The sequence below is a fragment of the Perna viridis genome, chromosome 9 (genome assembly GCF_037379345.1).
Source record: "Perna viridis isolate PV_CMFRI_1.1 ecotype Kerala chromosome 9, ASM3737934v1, whole genome shotgun sequence".
Lineage (NCBI taxonomy): Eukaryota > Metazoa > Mollusca > Bivalvia > Mytilida > Mytilidae > Perna > Perna viridis.
In genome coordinates this window covers 40,681,908-40,694,642 of record NC_142453.1, presented here as the reverse complement: position 1 = coordinate 40,694,642, position 12,735 = coordinate 40,681,908, and the positions used below count along the sequence as shown (strand labels likewise).

The 12,735-nt window shown below is 30.9% G+C and overlaps 1 protein-coding gene across 3 annotated transcripts in view; it reads left to right on the top strand.

Moving 5' to 3' along the window:
* The window catches only part of LOC148608515 (TNF receptor-associated factor 4-like), a 37,609-nt gene that overhangs the window by 7,231 nt on the left and 17,643 nt on the right, over window positions 1-12,735 (top strand). Inside the window, exon 2 of one of the 3 annotated variants that reach the window (XM_088544592.1) lies at window positions 6,030-6,081. In XM_088544592.1, the coding sequence (XP_088400718.1) occupies window positions 6,030-6,081 (52 nt within the window). Of the gene's footprint in view, window positions 1-6,029; window positions 6,082-8,539; window positions 8,676-9,668; window positions 9,817-12,735 lie in introns of those variants that run through there. The other 2 variants (XM_088544596.1, XM_088544593.1) reach the window with 2 other exon arrangements.

Sequence of the window (12,735 nt, the reverse complement as noted above, 5' to 3'; positions counted from 1 at the left end):
GGCATTACAAAACTTAAAAATTTCTCAAGCCTGAGAATATATTTAACTTCCATGTCTTCCTCCAATCATAAGAATATATTTTCTCTGAAATTGTTAAGAATATTTTCAGAAGTAATTTTTATTTGACCACCAAATAAATTGTGGAAATATGATATTATCATGCTGTTAGCATCCCTTTACTTTCATTTATTTATAATAACTTCTGTGAAACTTTTTGAAATTTTAACACATCGTTCCTAGGGACACGGCAGAGGGCTCTGTATTTTTTTTTTTTTTTTTAGATTTTGGCTTCATCCCCATTAAACATAAAGCGCAAAAAGGTGGAAAGAAGATTTTATATTTGGAATTTGTGGAAATAGTTCATTGTCAATGTTTCCTTTGTCATTGTTTTCCTTTGAAAAGTAAAGGAGTATTTTCTCTTATTAACTGAAAAAGTATTTTGGGATTATAGAGGTACCACTTGAATTCTGGTCAAATTCTTATCCTGTGTCAAATATTTTATTGCAATCAAAATTCAGGGCTGCATCAAGCATGAATGATGTGCCCATACTTGCCCCAACAGTTCAGGGTTCCACCTCTTCAGTCGTTTCAAGCCAGGCCCTGTCATGTTCAGGATTCCACCTTTTCAGTTATATCAAGCCAGGCTCTGCAAAACATTCATTTTAAACTCAATTTGAACCCCTTGGTTCATAACAGAATTTCATTATAAAGCTTGTTTATTGTCATATCAGTAATGTCACACATTACCAATGTGATAAAGTTATGATTCTGTAGACCAAATCAGCCAATCAATTCTGTTATATTAATCAATTATTTGGGACTGATTTTTTTTTATAAAGTTTCATTCATACTTTCATAAATTTGTACAAGTGCCAATGGAATTGGTAAGCTGAGTAGAAGACATTATGACATTTATGTGTGGGCTCTGTTGACTTTTAACCTTTTATGGTATGGTTGAGCAAACATTTTGTTTGTACAATCTCTTTTTATGACACACAATTTGTTAAAGAAGTCATTGAACAAAAAAGTTTAAATAAATAAGTAAAATTTTTGTTTGTATTATTAATTATCTACAATGAAGAAGTTGTCTATATCCTCAAGGCAGGACCTATAGAAAACTGAAAGATCAAAATTCAGAATAATTGAAACACATGATTAATTAGGGCCACACTATTTAATGCCCTATAATAACTGCTCTGTTTGTCTGTCTGTCTGTTTGATTATCTGTTGAAAATGTCTTACAAATGATATTCTAAGCTTTAGTGAACATAAAAAAAAGATAGATATGAATCACCTGTCCTAAGGGTCACTTCCCCATTTATTACAGTAGCAGCTGGTAAACTTCACATTATTGTGGGATCTATAGGATTGTACTGAGAAATGTTTACTAATGGTTAAAGTCATTGTGTTTGCTTTGTTTTAATCGAAGTGTTGTGTTTTTGTGGCTTGGCAAGCACTACAGACAATAGACCATGAAGTCATATATAAAAGGGAAATTGATATACAATTTAATGTATCTGTAACAGGTATGGGTCCATAGTTTTCCGAACATGGAGGGGTAGGATTTCAAATGACAAATGACAAATAGAACAAATTATGACTTGTTTGATCGCAGTTGGAAAAAGTTTGCAGTCTGATTCCAAGTACTTATGCAAGCTATTTTCTGACTTGTTTCAATCCTAATGAGTATTGAGGAATGAAATTGCATTGATAGAGTAGTTCTTTGAATAAAATTTTTAACTATCCCTTAAATGGAACTCCCAAATTCCAATATTGGTATTTTTACAACATATAACCACAATTGGGTCATTGACAGGGAACTCTACCATATGTTGAGATATAAATGTCACCCTCCCTACCAGTCAGATTCTTATGATAATTGACTACATCCTATCTCCTACAAGGTAATCATCAGGTAAAGGTATAATCTAGGTGTGATAATGATACTGTTCCTAGTCGTTACAGCCAAGACTTCCATTTTATAAGGTGTTCCTCTGTTTGATATCCGTAACATTTGGTGAATACGAGTTTACTTTTCCGTAAAAGATTACACCTATTATCATTATTTTCAAAATCACCAGTTTATAGGATGTCCCATCAATTTAATCTTTGCAACATTTGGATTTAACGAGCATACCTGTAAATAGCAGGTAATATAAAATATTACTGAGATTAAAAGGGAACAAGAACCATTTGCTTCTATTTATGCCTGGTTACTACCAAATAATCACCTGTTGATAGAAACAGGTGCCCATGAAAGGATTGTAGAAATATTGTGGTTTAATCAGCATTTATAGTAACTGCAGACTCTGCATTACGTAATTTACAAGTGCTTCTTTAGAAAATTCTAGGTTAGACTTGAATATGAGTCCTTGGTTTCTATAGCAAGTCTGTAAAATTTCAACATCACATATTAGATTATAACCATAAATTTTAGAATAAACAAACATATAGATTTCCCATCAATCTGCCATTACAGACTGCCTACAATTCATATCAAGTACCACAGGAACCTTTCAGTTGTGATTTTAAGCCTTTTAGAACGTCATTTTAGCCAATTTAAGTCATTATAATATTGATAGTCATGTCAGAACTAATTGCTGGCATGAAGTTAATTTTGATGAAAATTGATAGTTGGTTAGTTAAGTATCAGACTTGATGGACCAATAAACTTCCTCAACAGATGCCTGATTAATTCTATAATCATTAATACCAATGTTCCATAAAGTGGCCTACATCTCCAGAACTTTCTTGGATGAGGTTATGATGAACAGCTTTGAACTGAACTATTTCCCAGCAAAGTAAAATTTCTCTAATTTTTCAGTCTTATAAGACACTCATGAGCATCTTAGATATGCATATCTGTAAGGAGTCAGAAAATATTATTTAAATTACCAACGGTAGAGACATCATGAAATTTTATTTAGATACCAATGGCAGATACATTGTGAAATTTTATTTGACCTTTTACCTGCATCACCAATGGAAATAGTAGATCTAGTAGCTGCTTTACTCTGTTTATTGTTATCTTTAACTAAAAAAATATTGAACCAATATTCAAACATTTTTGTCAAAATAGTTCCTAGATTCTTATTCAACATTTTTCAAAATTAAAATTAGGGTGGGCAGTGGTTGAATTTTATTTTTTATTTTTTATCTATTGGTATTTAATTGAAAAATGCTGTCACATTGGAAGAAATTGAACTAAATTGGGAAAAATTTTTTTTTTCTAATTTTTGTGAAGGGTGAAAAAATTGGGTCGGGAGGGGATTAGAATCTAGATATTTATTATTTTTAGCATTGCAATATTAGCCTATTTTCTAATTGTGTTGAAGCACTGAATGTTGATTATGTCTTTTATCAGTTAATGATTTGACAAGTTTGACCACGGGACCATAGCTGGGTATTTATGTTTATGTGGATTGAATAGAAGACTTGTGGTATATTTTCCCTTGGGTCCTCAACATCTTATTTAAATAAATTGATATGATACCTATGAATAGATTTGGACCAGTCCCTCGCCTAAGGGTCCTTGTACAATATCATGGTAATAGTTTATCCTTTTATTGGTCAGTAGTAGTTGATTTCTTTATTACTGGTTTCTTACATAAAAGATAAAAATTGTATAGATTGTTATCAGTAGACCAAGACATCAATTTACAGATTAAAAAAACATGTGATCTATTGAACTCTAGTGATCATTTCCAATCACATCAAACATTTAACATGTTGAAAGACAAAGTGGAAAGGTAGATACATTTTTATAGTGACATTTTTAGGGAATTTTTTTTTTATTGTTTTGTTTATGTTGTTAGTACATATTATTTGTTAGCTTCTTGAATTGATTAATGATTATTTTTGCTAGTATGATTTCATATCTAATTTTTTTTAAAAAGTAAAACTGCAAAATAAAGGTAAGAATTTTTATTTCCCCCTATTATTTTAAATGGTTTGCAATTACAACTTCATTACGAGATTATTTAATTTGGGTCAATTTACTGCTGAATCATTGTGTTTATAAAGATTTTTTACTGTGAAATTTGAAAAGACCAAAATAAGTTAATTCCCTAGAATTATAAATTCCAAAATGGGTAATTTCAGGGTAAAATGTAATTAAATATTGTGACCTCTAACGGACAGATTTATAATATAAACCCATCTGCGTTCACCCAAGAACAAAAAACTCTTCATTCAACTGAAATAATTACCATAAAACATCAGCTTATGAATACCGCTCTAAAATTATAATTTCCAGCCCATTTTCATGATAGCATATAAATTTGAATAGAATTTGAGGATTTCAAAAACCTTTTGTGCTATACTATTGAAGCTTATTAGATGTATTGATCTTATCATGCCGATATAGTCATCCTATTACAATGGATAACTGTAAAGGCGCGTGGCCAATGAACATATTTGAACGGGATACAAATGTTCACTTTGATCTGCTATTAAAAATATGCAGCTACAATATGAAGGTATACAGTACCATGTGCCTCGCATGTGTAAAATTTTGACCAGGTTCATAATTGACCAATCAGATTTAAGGAAGAGTTACATCTGTCAGTCCATCTGCCCAGTAATGTTGTTGACAAAGTTTTAAATTTAAATGAATTTGTATTTGGTGGAAAGTGTGGGTATTTAATTTGTCACTAAGATAACTTTGTTAGAATTTTTTCTCCTGACTCTTGGGGATATATTCTGTGACAATGGGTGTCATCAGTAACAATATAATGCCTGGTCTGGTCAGTGCTCAAGATCTACCTGCTATAGGAAGGGAAGAACTCATTAAAGCTAGCCTGAAGTTAATCAAACATTCTAAGGAACCAATGTAAGTCAGTTTTTTCTTTTGTTGATGAGCTGTCAGCTACTATACCAAGCTCAAGTTGTGCATCATGTTATATTTATACCCTCTGCAAACGATGTGGCCCTCATGTGTGAAACAACATTTGGGGGTATATATGTTTCATCCCTTCTAAACATTATTTTATTGACTTTCATTTGATTTTAAGTTTCTTATTATGAAGTATTTTCTTGTGATAACATTATTTGCTATCTTACAAGATATAAAATTTCATAAGATTCATATTTATACCCTCTTCACAAATTTTCAAGGACTATATATAGATATAATAAGCTCAGTTAGAGTCAGCGACTATTTAAAGACTTTTTTTATCAATATAGTCTGCTAAGTAAATTTTGGCATCTTTTCAATAAAAAGCAACTTTCTTTGTTGATTTTAGTACTATATTTAACCTATTAGTAAGTTTGTGCTCTGTTTTTACATGAAGTATATAAAATTTTCATTTTATTTTGAAAAAAACTAATATCTATTTTAATCACTTTGAAACAGTTCATTTTCTTTCATCAGTGATAGATTTCTTGTTTTGTTTTTACATATAAAGACTTTTCCCTTCTGTCAATGACTTCATTGTTTTACTTAATGAATATTACATTTAAACTTGTTGGCTGAACATGAATCGACAGACTTTTCCCTTGTTTTATCTTTCTATCACCTCTTTAAATCAAATCTGATTTTTATGGTAGAAAAAACTGGGTTGTAAGGAATATCTTTATGTTGTAGGAACATGCTTGATTCTTTTGTTTTAAGTTTCTGAACGGTTTTTGGTTCTGTTAACTCGGAACAAAAACACTAAGTGACAAAGGATTTTTATCCTGCTTGTCGCCACAGTGTTTCACGGCAGCTTTTGACAAAGCTCTGTATAAACTCATGGAGACTAAATTACAGTCGTGTGGCTGTAGTATCATGTTTGGGTAAATACAATTGATACTGATGGGATTGTCATAGTCCTATTACATATTCACATCGTTATCGTATGTTTGTAAACATTATATTGTAGGAGATAGACTACTGTTACACATATTGTTGACGCTACGTTGAGTGACATATGATAATGTAATACTTAGCTTACAGCATTGGATTCAGTTAAGCTACTGGAACAATACCTATATTGATTCATCAAACTTGATTTGTGTTATTCTAATTATAATTTATTTTTCCCTTGCAGCACAGGAGTATTTCGTTGTCCGGAGGATGACAAACAAGTGGATTATGCCCAGGTATGTCAACATTACATATTAATTTGCTTATTTTATGATATGATATGTAATTGCCACTTATTAGAACTGATAGCTAAATGATAACCAACATTATCTAGTCAAAGTATCTGCATTTTTTGTGGTGAGTTAAATTTTGATCTGATTGTAGCAATTATTGTGTCAGTTGATATGACTTGATATTAAAATAAATTATATTCTGCTATTTTTATTTTTTCAAATAAATGCCTTGTTGCTAAAATTTAAATTTTCACTTCTTTAGGTTAGTAGTGAAAAATAAAATTAGGAAAAGCATTTGTGAGTCAGATATAAATAAACTGTGAAGGAGGCATTGAAGATTTTTAACATTTTTTAATTAGATATTTCAATCACTGAGCTAAGCCTACCTTCCATAAATAGTAGTAGCAGTCTTGAGTATGGATTTAGAATTGATAGAAATGCTATAGAGATATACTAATCTTGCTAGACATATAGTGCTCCAATACATGTACTTGAGAGTTGTTTCCATCCTACCGTCTTTAGATATCATTTTCCATGCTACCCTCTTAAGATATCAGTTTCCATGTCAATATCATGCTGGTGGTATTACTTGACCATTGACCAGAAGTAGTTAGTTCCTGTTACCTTAGTATTGTTACAGGTGAGAGGGACTTTGATGTTTACCTTAATTAGCCTACTGGGCAGGTGCTTTAGGATAATAGGGCATCATTGGTCTCAAGAACCAGCTGATAAAGTATTGTTTGTGTAGCCAAAAGTTCCCACAATTAGTTTAGGTTTCATGTAAGATGACAAGGTTGAATGTTGTTTTCTTTATAACAATATATGGCGGGTCTTTGATGAAAAGTCCTGTTAGGACAACTGACATCTCTTTCAAAGTTCTAAAGACCTCATGGTGTTATTAAGCTGCAGAGGTTAACATTTGTGAACCTTTTAAATATGTGCAACGGTTCTTTTATATGTAGAGTTAAAATCTTTTGAAGTTTTAATGTGACAGATGGGCTTATTGAATTTCTAGAATATTGCATTGTTTGGATATTAAAGGCTGTTATAGAACTGTTAAAAGTTTAATATCAAAGTTTGTAATAGAAGTATTGACTTTGAATTTATGCACTTGGTTGTTATAACAGCTGTATTTAAAGGGTCAGTCTAGAAACTATCGTTCAGTATTTGAGCGGTTTAGATTTCTGTACAAATGAATGGTAGATTGAAAGCATTAAAATAAAGGAGGAATCTACATGGGCTAATGTTATGTAATTTCACATGTAATGTACAGTTTGTGGACTGTTAAATATTCAAAGGATTATCTGACTTATAAAAGTTAATTTTACGTAAACAATATAGCTTCGATTTTAGTAAAGACATGCCAGTAAAGTTAGCATGTAAAATACACATAATAGGTAAAAGGAAAAGAATTTTTTAACATTATTTAGGTCTAGAGTCCACTGTCACCAATCTAGCCAGAAGCTCGAGAATAGCTATTAAAAGGAAAACTTCGTAAAATTTGCTGCTTGATATTGGAAGTAATGATAAGATTTATGGTTTTGGCTAGTAGAGTTAAAGGCATAAACTGAGGCTCCAATGTCATTGCAGGCTATAAGATTTTTAAACATAATATTACATGAAAGGAATAAAAAGATATTTGCAAATTTGTCTTAATACTTTCAAAAGTATCCATGGAAACAAAAATAATCAAATAGCCATAAAATTAGAAAATGATTGATTTTTCTCAGTAAAAAATACATAAATGTATCATATTACATGATTTTATTTGCCCCCATTCTCTAGATTTACAAGAAATTTGTTACCTTGATTTAAGCTAATTATACTAGTTGTGTGTTGTCTCAGGTCTATGGTAGGAAGTACTGTATGTGTTTTATGGTCTATGATGAGCTTTTCAGTTTTAAGACAGTAAGGATAGAATCAATCAAATCATGTTTTCTCTGCAAGGCATGCTTTAATTGTCTAGCTACATTAGGCAGAACTATGTACATGAAGCTTATGAATGATATTTAATTTATAGACCTTAGTAAATTGAAAAAAAATGTTTTGGAAGAAAGTATTGTATAACCATTCAACATGCCAGAACTCTATGAAACAAAATGTTCTACAGCAAAATTTAGAATTCTTTTTGATGTCAAAATGTCACTCTATCAACAGAGATGAACTATTTCTTGATTGTGTTCCATTGAAGCATTGCATGAAGATCTGTAGTTTTGTTCTTATTCAGGTAATTACATGAATTTTAATGCTGATTCAATCAAATCCTTTGTAATTAATTCAGGCTTAATACCATAGAAATGAATTAGTTCTATTCACATGTCTTCAATTCTATTGATAAAATATTTGATGCCTGAAGGCTTCAGTGAAAATTCCAATAAAGCGTAAAAATAATAGGCATTCTCAGGACTTTTCATCAGATGCTTGCAAAAAAGCATCCTGAAGATTTGAAAGTCAGGATCATATAAAAGCTTTATCAGATTATTGATTGGAAACTGAAACAGTATTAGATGGAAAAGGACTGAAATTTTTCTGTGTTTGTTCTGTACATTTAGACATTTATGTAGGAATAATTGGATGGTTATGAATTCAGTAAATCGGTAAGGTATATATTTAAGCAATATATTTGTTTGAATGTTTGATAATTTATTGTAAAATGAGGTATTCAAATGAAATGATGTACACAAAATAGCTGTTTTTCTCTCTATAATCAATAGTTAATGTTATTTGGTATTTTGATTTGAATAGAACATTTTGAAACAGTAAACAGTTAAACAAAACTAGAAGAAGCGTTAATGAGGGGAACATACAGTAATTAAGTACCTACATTAACCTGTCGAAACTAAACCTTTACTGGACTAAACCTATCTAAACTAAACCATCACTGGACTGATTTATTCTGTATAGACATATGTATGGTTAAAACAGGCTGTATTGTCAGTGAAGTCATTAGACTTCAGAATATGTCTGGTTGTAAGGAATATTGTTCACGTCATGGAAGTACTTTATCTCGACATACTTCCATGGTCTCATTTGCAATTGATGTAGTGTTTCAGGGTTCATGATAGCTCTTCAACTCTTGCCATTATTATTTTTCATATTTCTGTTGCTGTTAAGCCTGAAAAGATACCAAAGTCTTTCCAAGTCTTTACTCTAAAAGAGATTTTTAACATACATATCCTGAGACTTATTTTATGAGGTACCCACAGTTTCTTTATTATGATTATGATAGTTGATCATATCTTCATAGTAGTCCCTATGGAGACTATGTTAATTCAATTCTACATTGAAGTCCTTATTATTATAATCCAATGAAGCATATCTTGGTTTTCATGGTCAATTAGAGACAATTTCCAGGAATCTCCTTGGGACTAAAATGTTCATGTTGTCAATTGGTCTAAATACATACTAATTGGTGTAATGAATCATTAATTCAAGTACTTGAGAAGTATCAGGAAACTCCTTGTGATTCATTGAATCAATACTCGGTAGTCAGACTCTGAATCACAATTAAATTTATACCATTTGATGCTTACTGAAGACTTTTATTTAACTGATGGTATTGCTGGAAACTGTATAGGGAATACAGTGGTATGAGAGGATTAGAATGGATTAAGTGGGTTATGTAAGGATGTGGTAATTAGGTACTAATCCATGTTGGGTACGTGAAGACTGGCAATGGAAGATTTGGTCTGTGGTACCATGATGCAGGATGTTGTTTTTGAGAAAATGAGGGCACAGGTACTGGTACTTCGAAGTTGTTCTTTTTTTTTTGCTGCTTTGATATCAAACAGAACAAAATTGGAAGTCTTCATGACTATATAATACATTAGAACTGAAATAGCTCAAAGTGATAATTCAGATGTGTCAAAGTTACCATGAGTAAGAGATTTTCTTTTTTTTATTTCCTGATTAGACTTGATTGTTGTTTGCTTCCTACATGGTTTTGATTAAGTTTTTTAAGGATGACTTTTATTTTTCTTTCCTTATGTTTTTTTTATTATTATTCAGTAGTTAATATGGTATTTATGTACATTTTGTCCAACAAATTTCTGTTGTACTGAGCTCTAAGTACCCGATAGTGGGTAATTTTTATGGGGTGCTAATTTTGGCATATTTTAGCAGCCTGTCTAAAAACATCAAAATAAATTCTGTGAAACATTTACTCTTGTCTTAATGCCAAAATATTTTGTGTACCTTTTTGCTCTTAAAATCGCCAATTTTCACACCGGCAAATATAATCAACCTGATCTAGTATATGCCAAAATGTCACAACACCACAACCACTAACAGGTATCACAAAAGATTAATACAATATATCCTGTTGGTGATCTTTTCTTAACACATGAGATGTTATTTCTACAATTCTTTTTCTAAAACCCTCCCTTTGGTTATGTTATAAGGCTGTAAGTTTCAAACTCTTACATTCAGCAAATTGGGGCTTCAGTAAATATTTAATTGATAACTCCTGGCCATTGACATTGATGAACAAAAGTTATGCTGTAGTCCTATGTGTTAAACATTATTTAAGTTAATCAAACTGCAGTCGTATCAGATTTTAAAGGCTTTATTTCTTCTCAATAATACTTCTCAAATGATCATTGTGGCAAGCTGTCACAAGATATTCAAGAAATTGATATTACCACAAAATGAGGCATTTTATCGCCATCTGTTGCCTGCCCATTACAGCAAAATACCATTAGACAACATAATGAAAAATAATTTTGTCCGTTAAATCAGGTAGAAGCTATGTTTTGTACCAAGATGTATGCAATCCTGTGTGGTATGTGAAGAATAAGGAAGATGTATGGATGTTTTTTTATTAAAGTATAATGAAATCCCTTACTGTGGTAAAAAGATGAATGGATAGTATCCAATAGATAACCTATAATGTAAATAAAATCATTTAGAATAACATTTCATTCCATATAGTTTATAGATTTCTTTACTTTTATATAGGATCACAAGGTTAGAATTGCATATAACCTTTAACCTCAGGGATTGATTACAGGACTTTTCATTTATTGACTGCTCAAGGTTCAAAATGTCTTTGAAAAAATGTATTATATTTACTATTTTTTCTTCAATCAAGTCTGCAATATTTTCTGAACATTTAACTTCAGTGAAAGATTTTTGCCCCATTTAAAAAATAAAAGAATTACTGAGACTTTGACCTCTAAATGTCTGACACAAACCTTTCTGCTAGAAGAAGATTTCAGAGTCAGACATATTGCTAAATAGCACAGGTAGTTTATAATGTAATAAAAGAGAATTATTCTTCCATGAGGGAGTCTTCAATGATAAGATTAAACAGCAATAATTCAGTATGGATGTGGTCAATATGTTGTTTAGGATGTTCCAAAAAAGGGCCTTGCATTTGGAATGGTAGTAGGATTTAATTTGTGAACATTCCTCATAAATCAAATGAACAGAAGGAGACTTTGATTTTTATAAACATAAATGTCTTTTATGATAAAATTCAATTTTGTGTTTATATGAGGAGCAATAAATAAGAATGCCTTAAATTGAAACACCATAGGTCCATGCCAAGTTTTTCTATATCCCCTAATATTGGATTGAATATTATTTTATGTGAAATCAATGAATGTTTTTATTTTCACCTGTATCAACAAAGAGGAATATTTCCTGTCCATAATAGGTTGTGATACCAGGTACAAAACAATTATCCTTAAAGTAACTATGGCCCTAATGTCATATTGATGGCCGGTGTCATGTGTTAGAATAACATGATGATATTTTGTCCCACCCTAATCCTTTCAGGAGTCAATTGAAGTGGTCGGAGGATGTCCACTGGACCATTGTTTAATTCATTAAGTTTTTGTTGACATACATTTTAATTTTACTTGGTGGCGGGTGGCAAAGCTTATAAGATTTAAACACCTTCTTCTATAAACCACCCAAGTTCTCTATCTCATAAAGGTGGTAAAACTTTCTTTTCACCATCTGAGTAAATCTTGTTATTTGTTTTATAATTTCACACCAAGTGGCACTTATCTGCTGAAAAGGTTGGCATTAATCTCTTTTATTATTGCTTTTAAAAAGTTAAGTATTTTTGGAAGTTTGATCATATCTTGTCAAAGTCTGGAGGAGGAAATATGAAATTGATAGTAAGTGAAATTAAACTGGAATTCTTGTTTAAAAATTGAATTCTGTAGTTGGTACATTATTTTCTTCCTGTTGGGTATGTGTAGTTGTTGAAGGCCAATTATTCATTGTTATAGAAAGTGTTCTTATAAGGGATAAACATTTGATTTACAATCTAAAAGTGTTTAAATTCTCATTTTAAAAATCCATAAAAAAAAAATACAATATAAATTTTACCAATAATGGACTGAACAATATTAGAGAAATTGATTTATATCTAAATTTCAATTGAATCGATCAAATTAAAGAATTTATCGAAATTCCATGTGAGACTGAAGATCATTGTTTTCTTTAAAGTTTAATTGTGGTGTGAATTAAACCAGAATCAAAAATTTATTGACATTGTAGTAAAGATATGACATCCTACTTCTGACCCAACATAAATTCTGAACTGAAATTAGCTGGTCAGATTTTGGGAGTTCTTCACAAAGGAGGTAGGGAAGTTTTTAATTTCTATAAAAATTATATTAAAATATTTTTGGTAAATATTTCCCT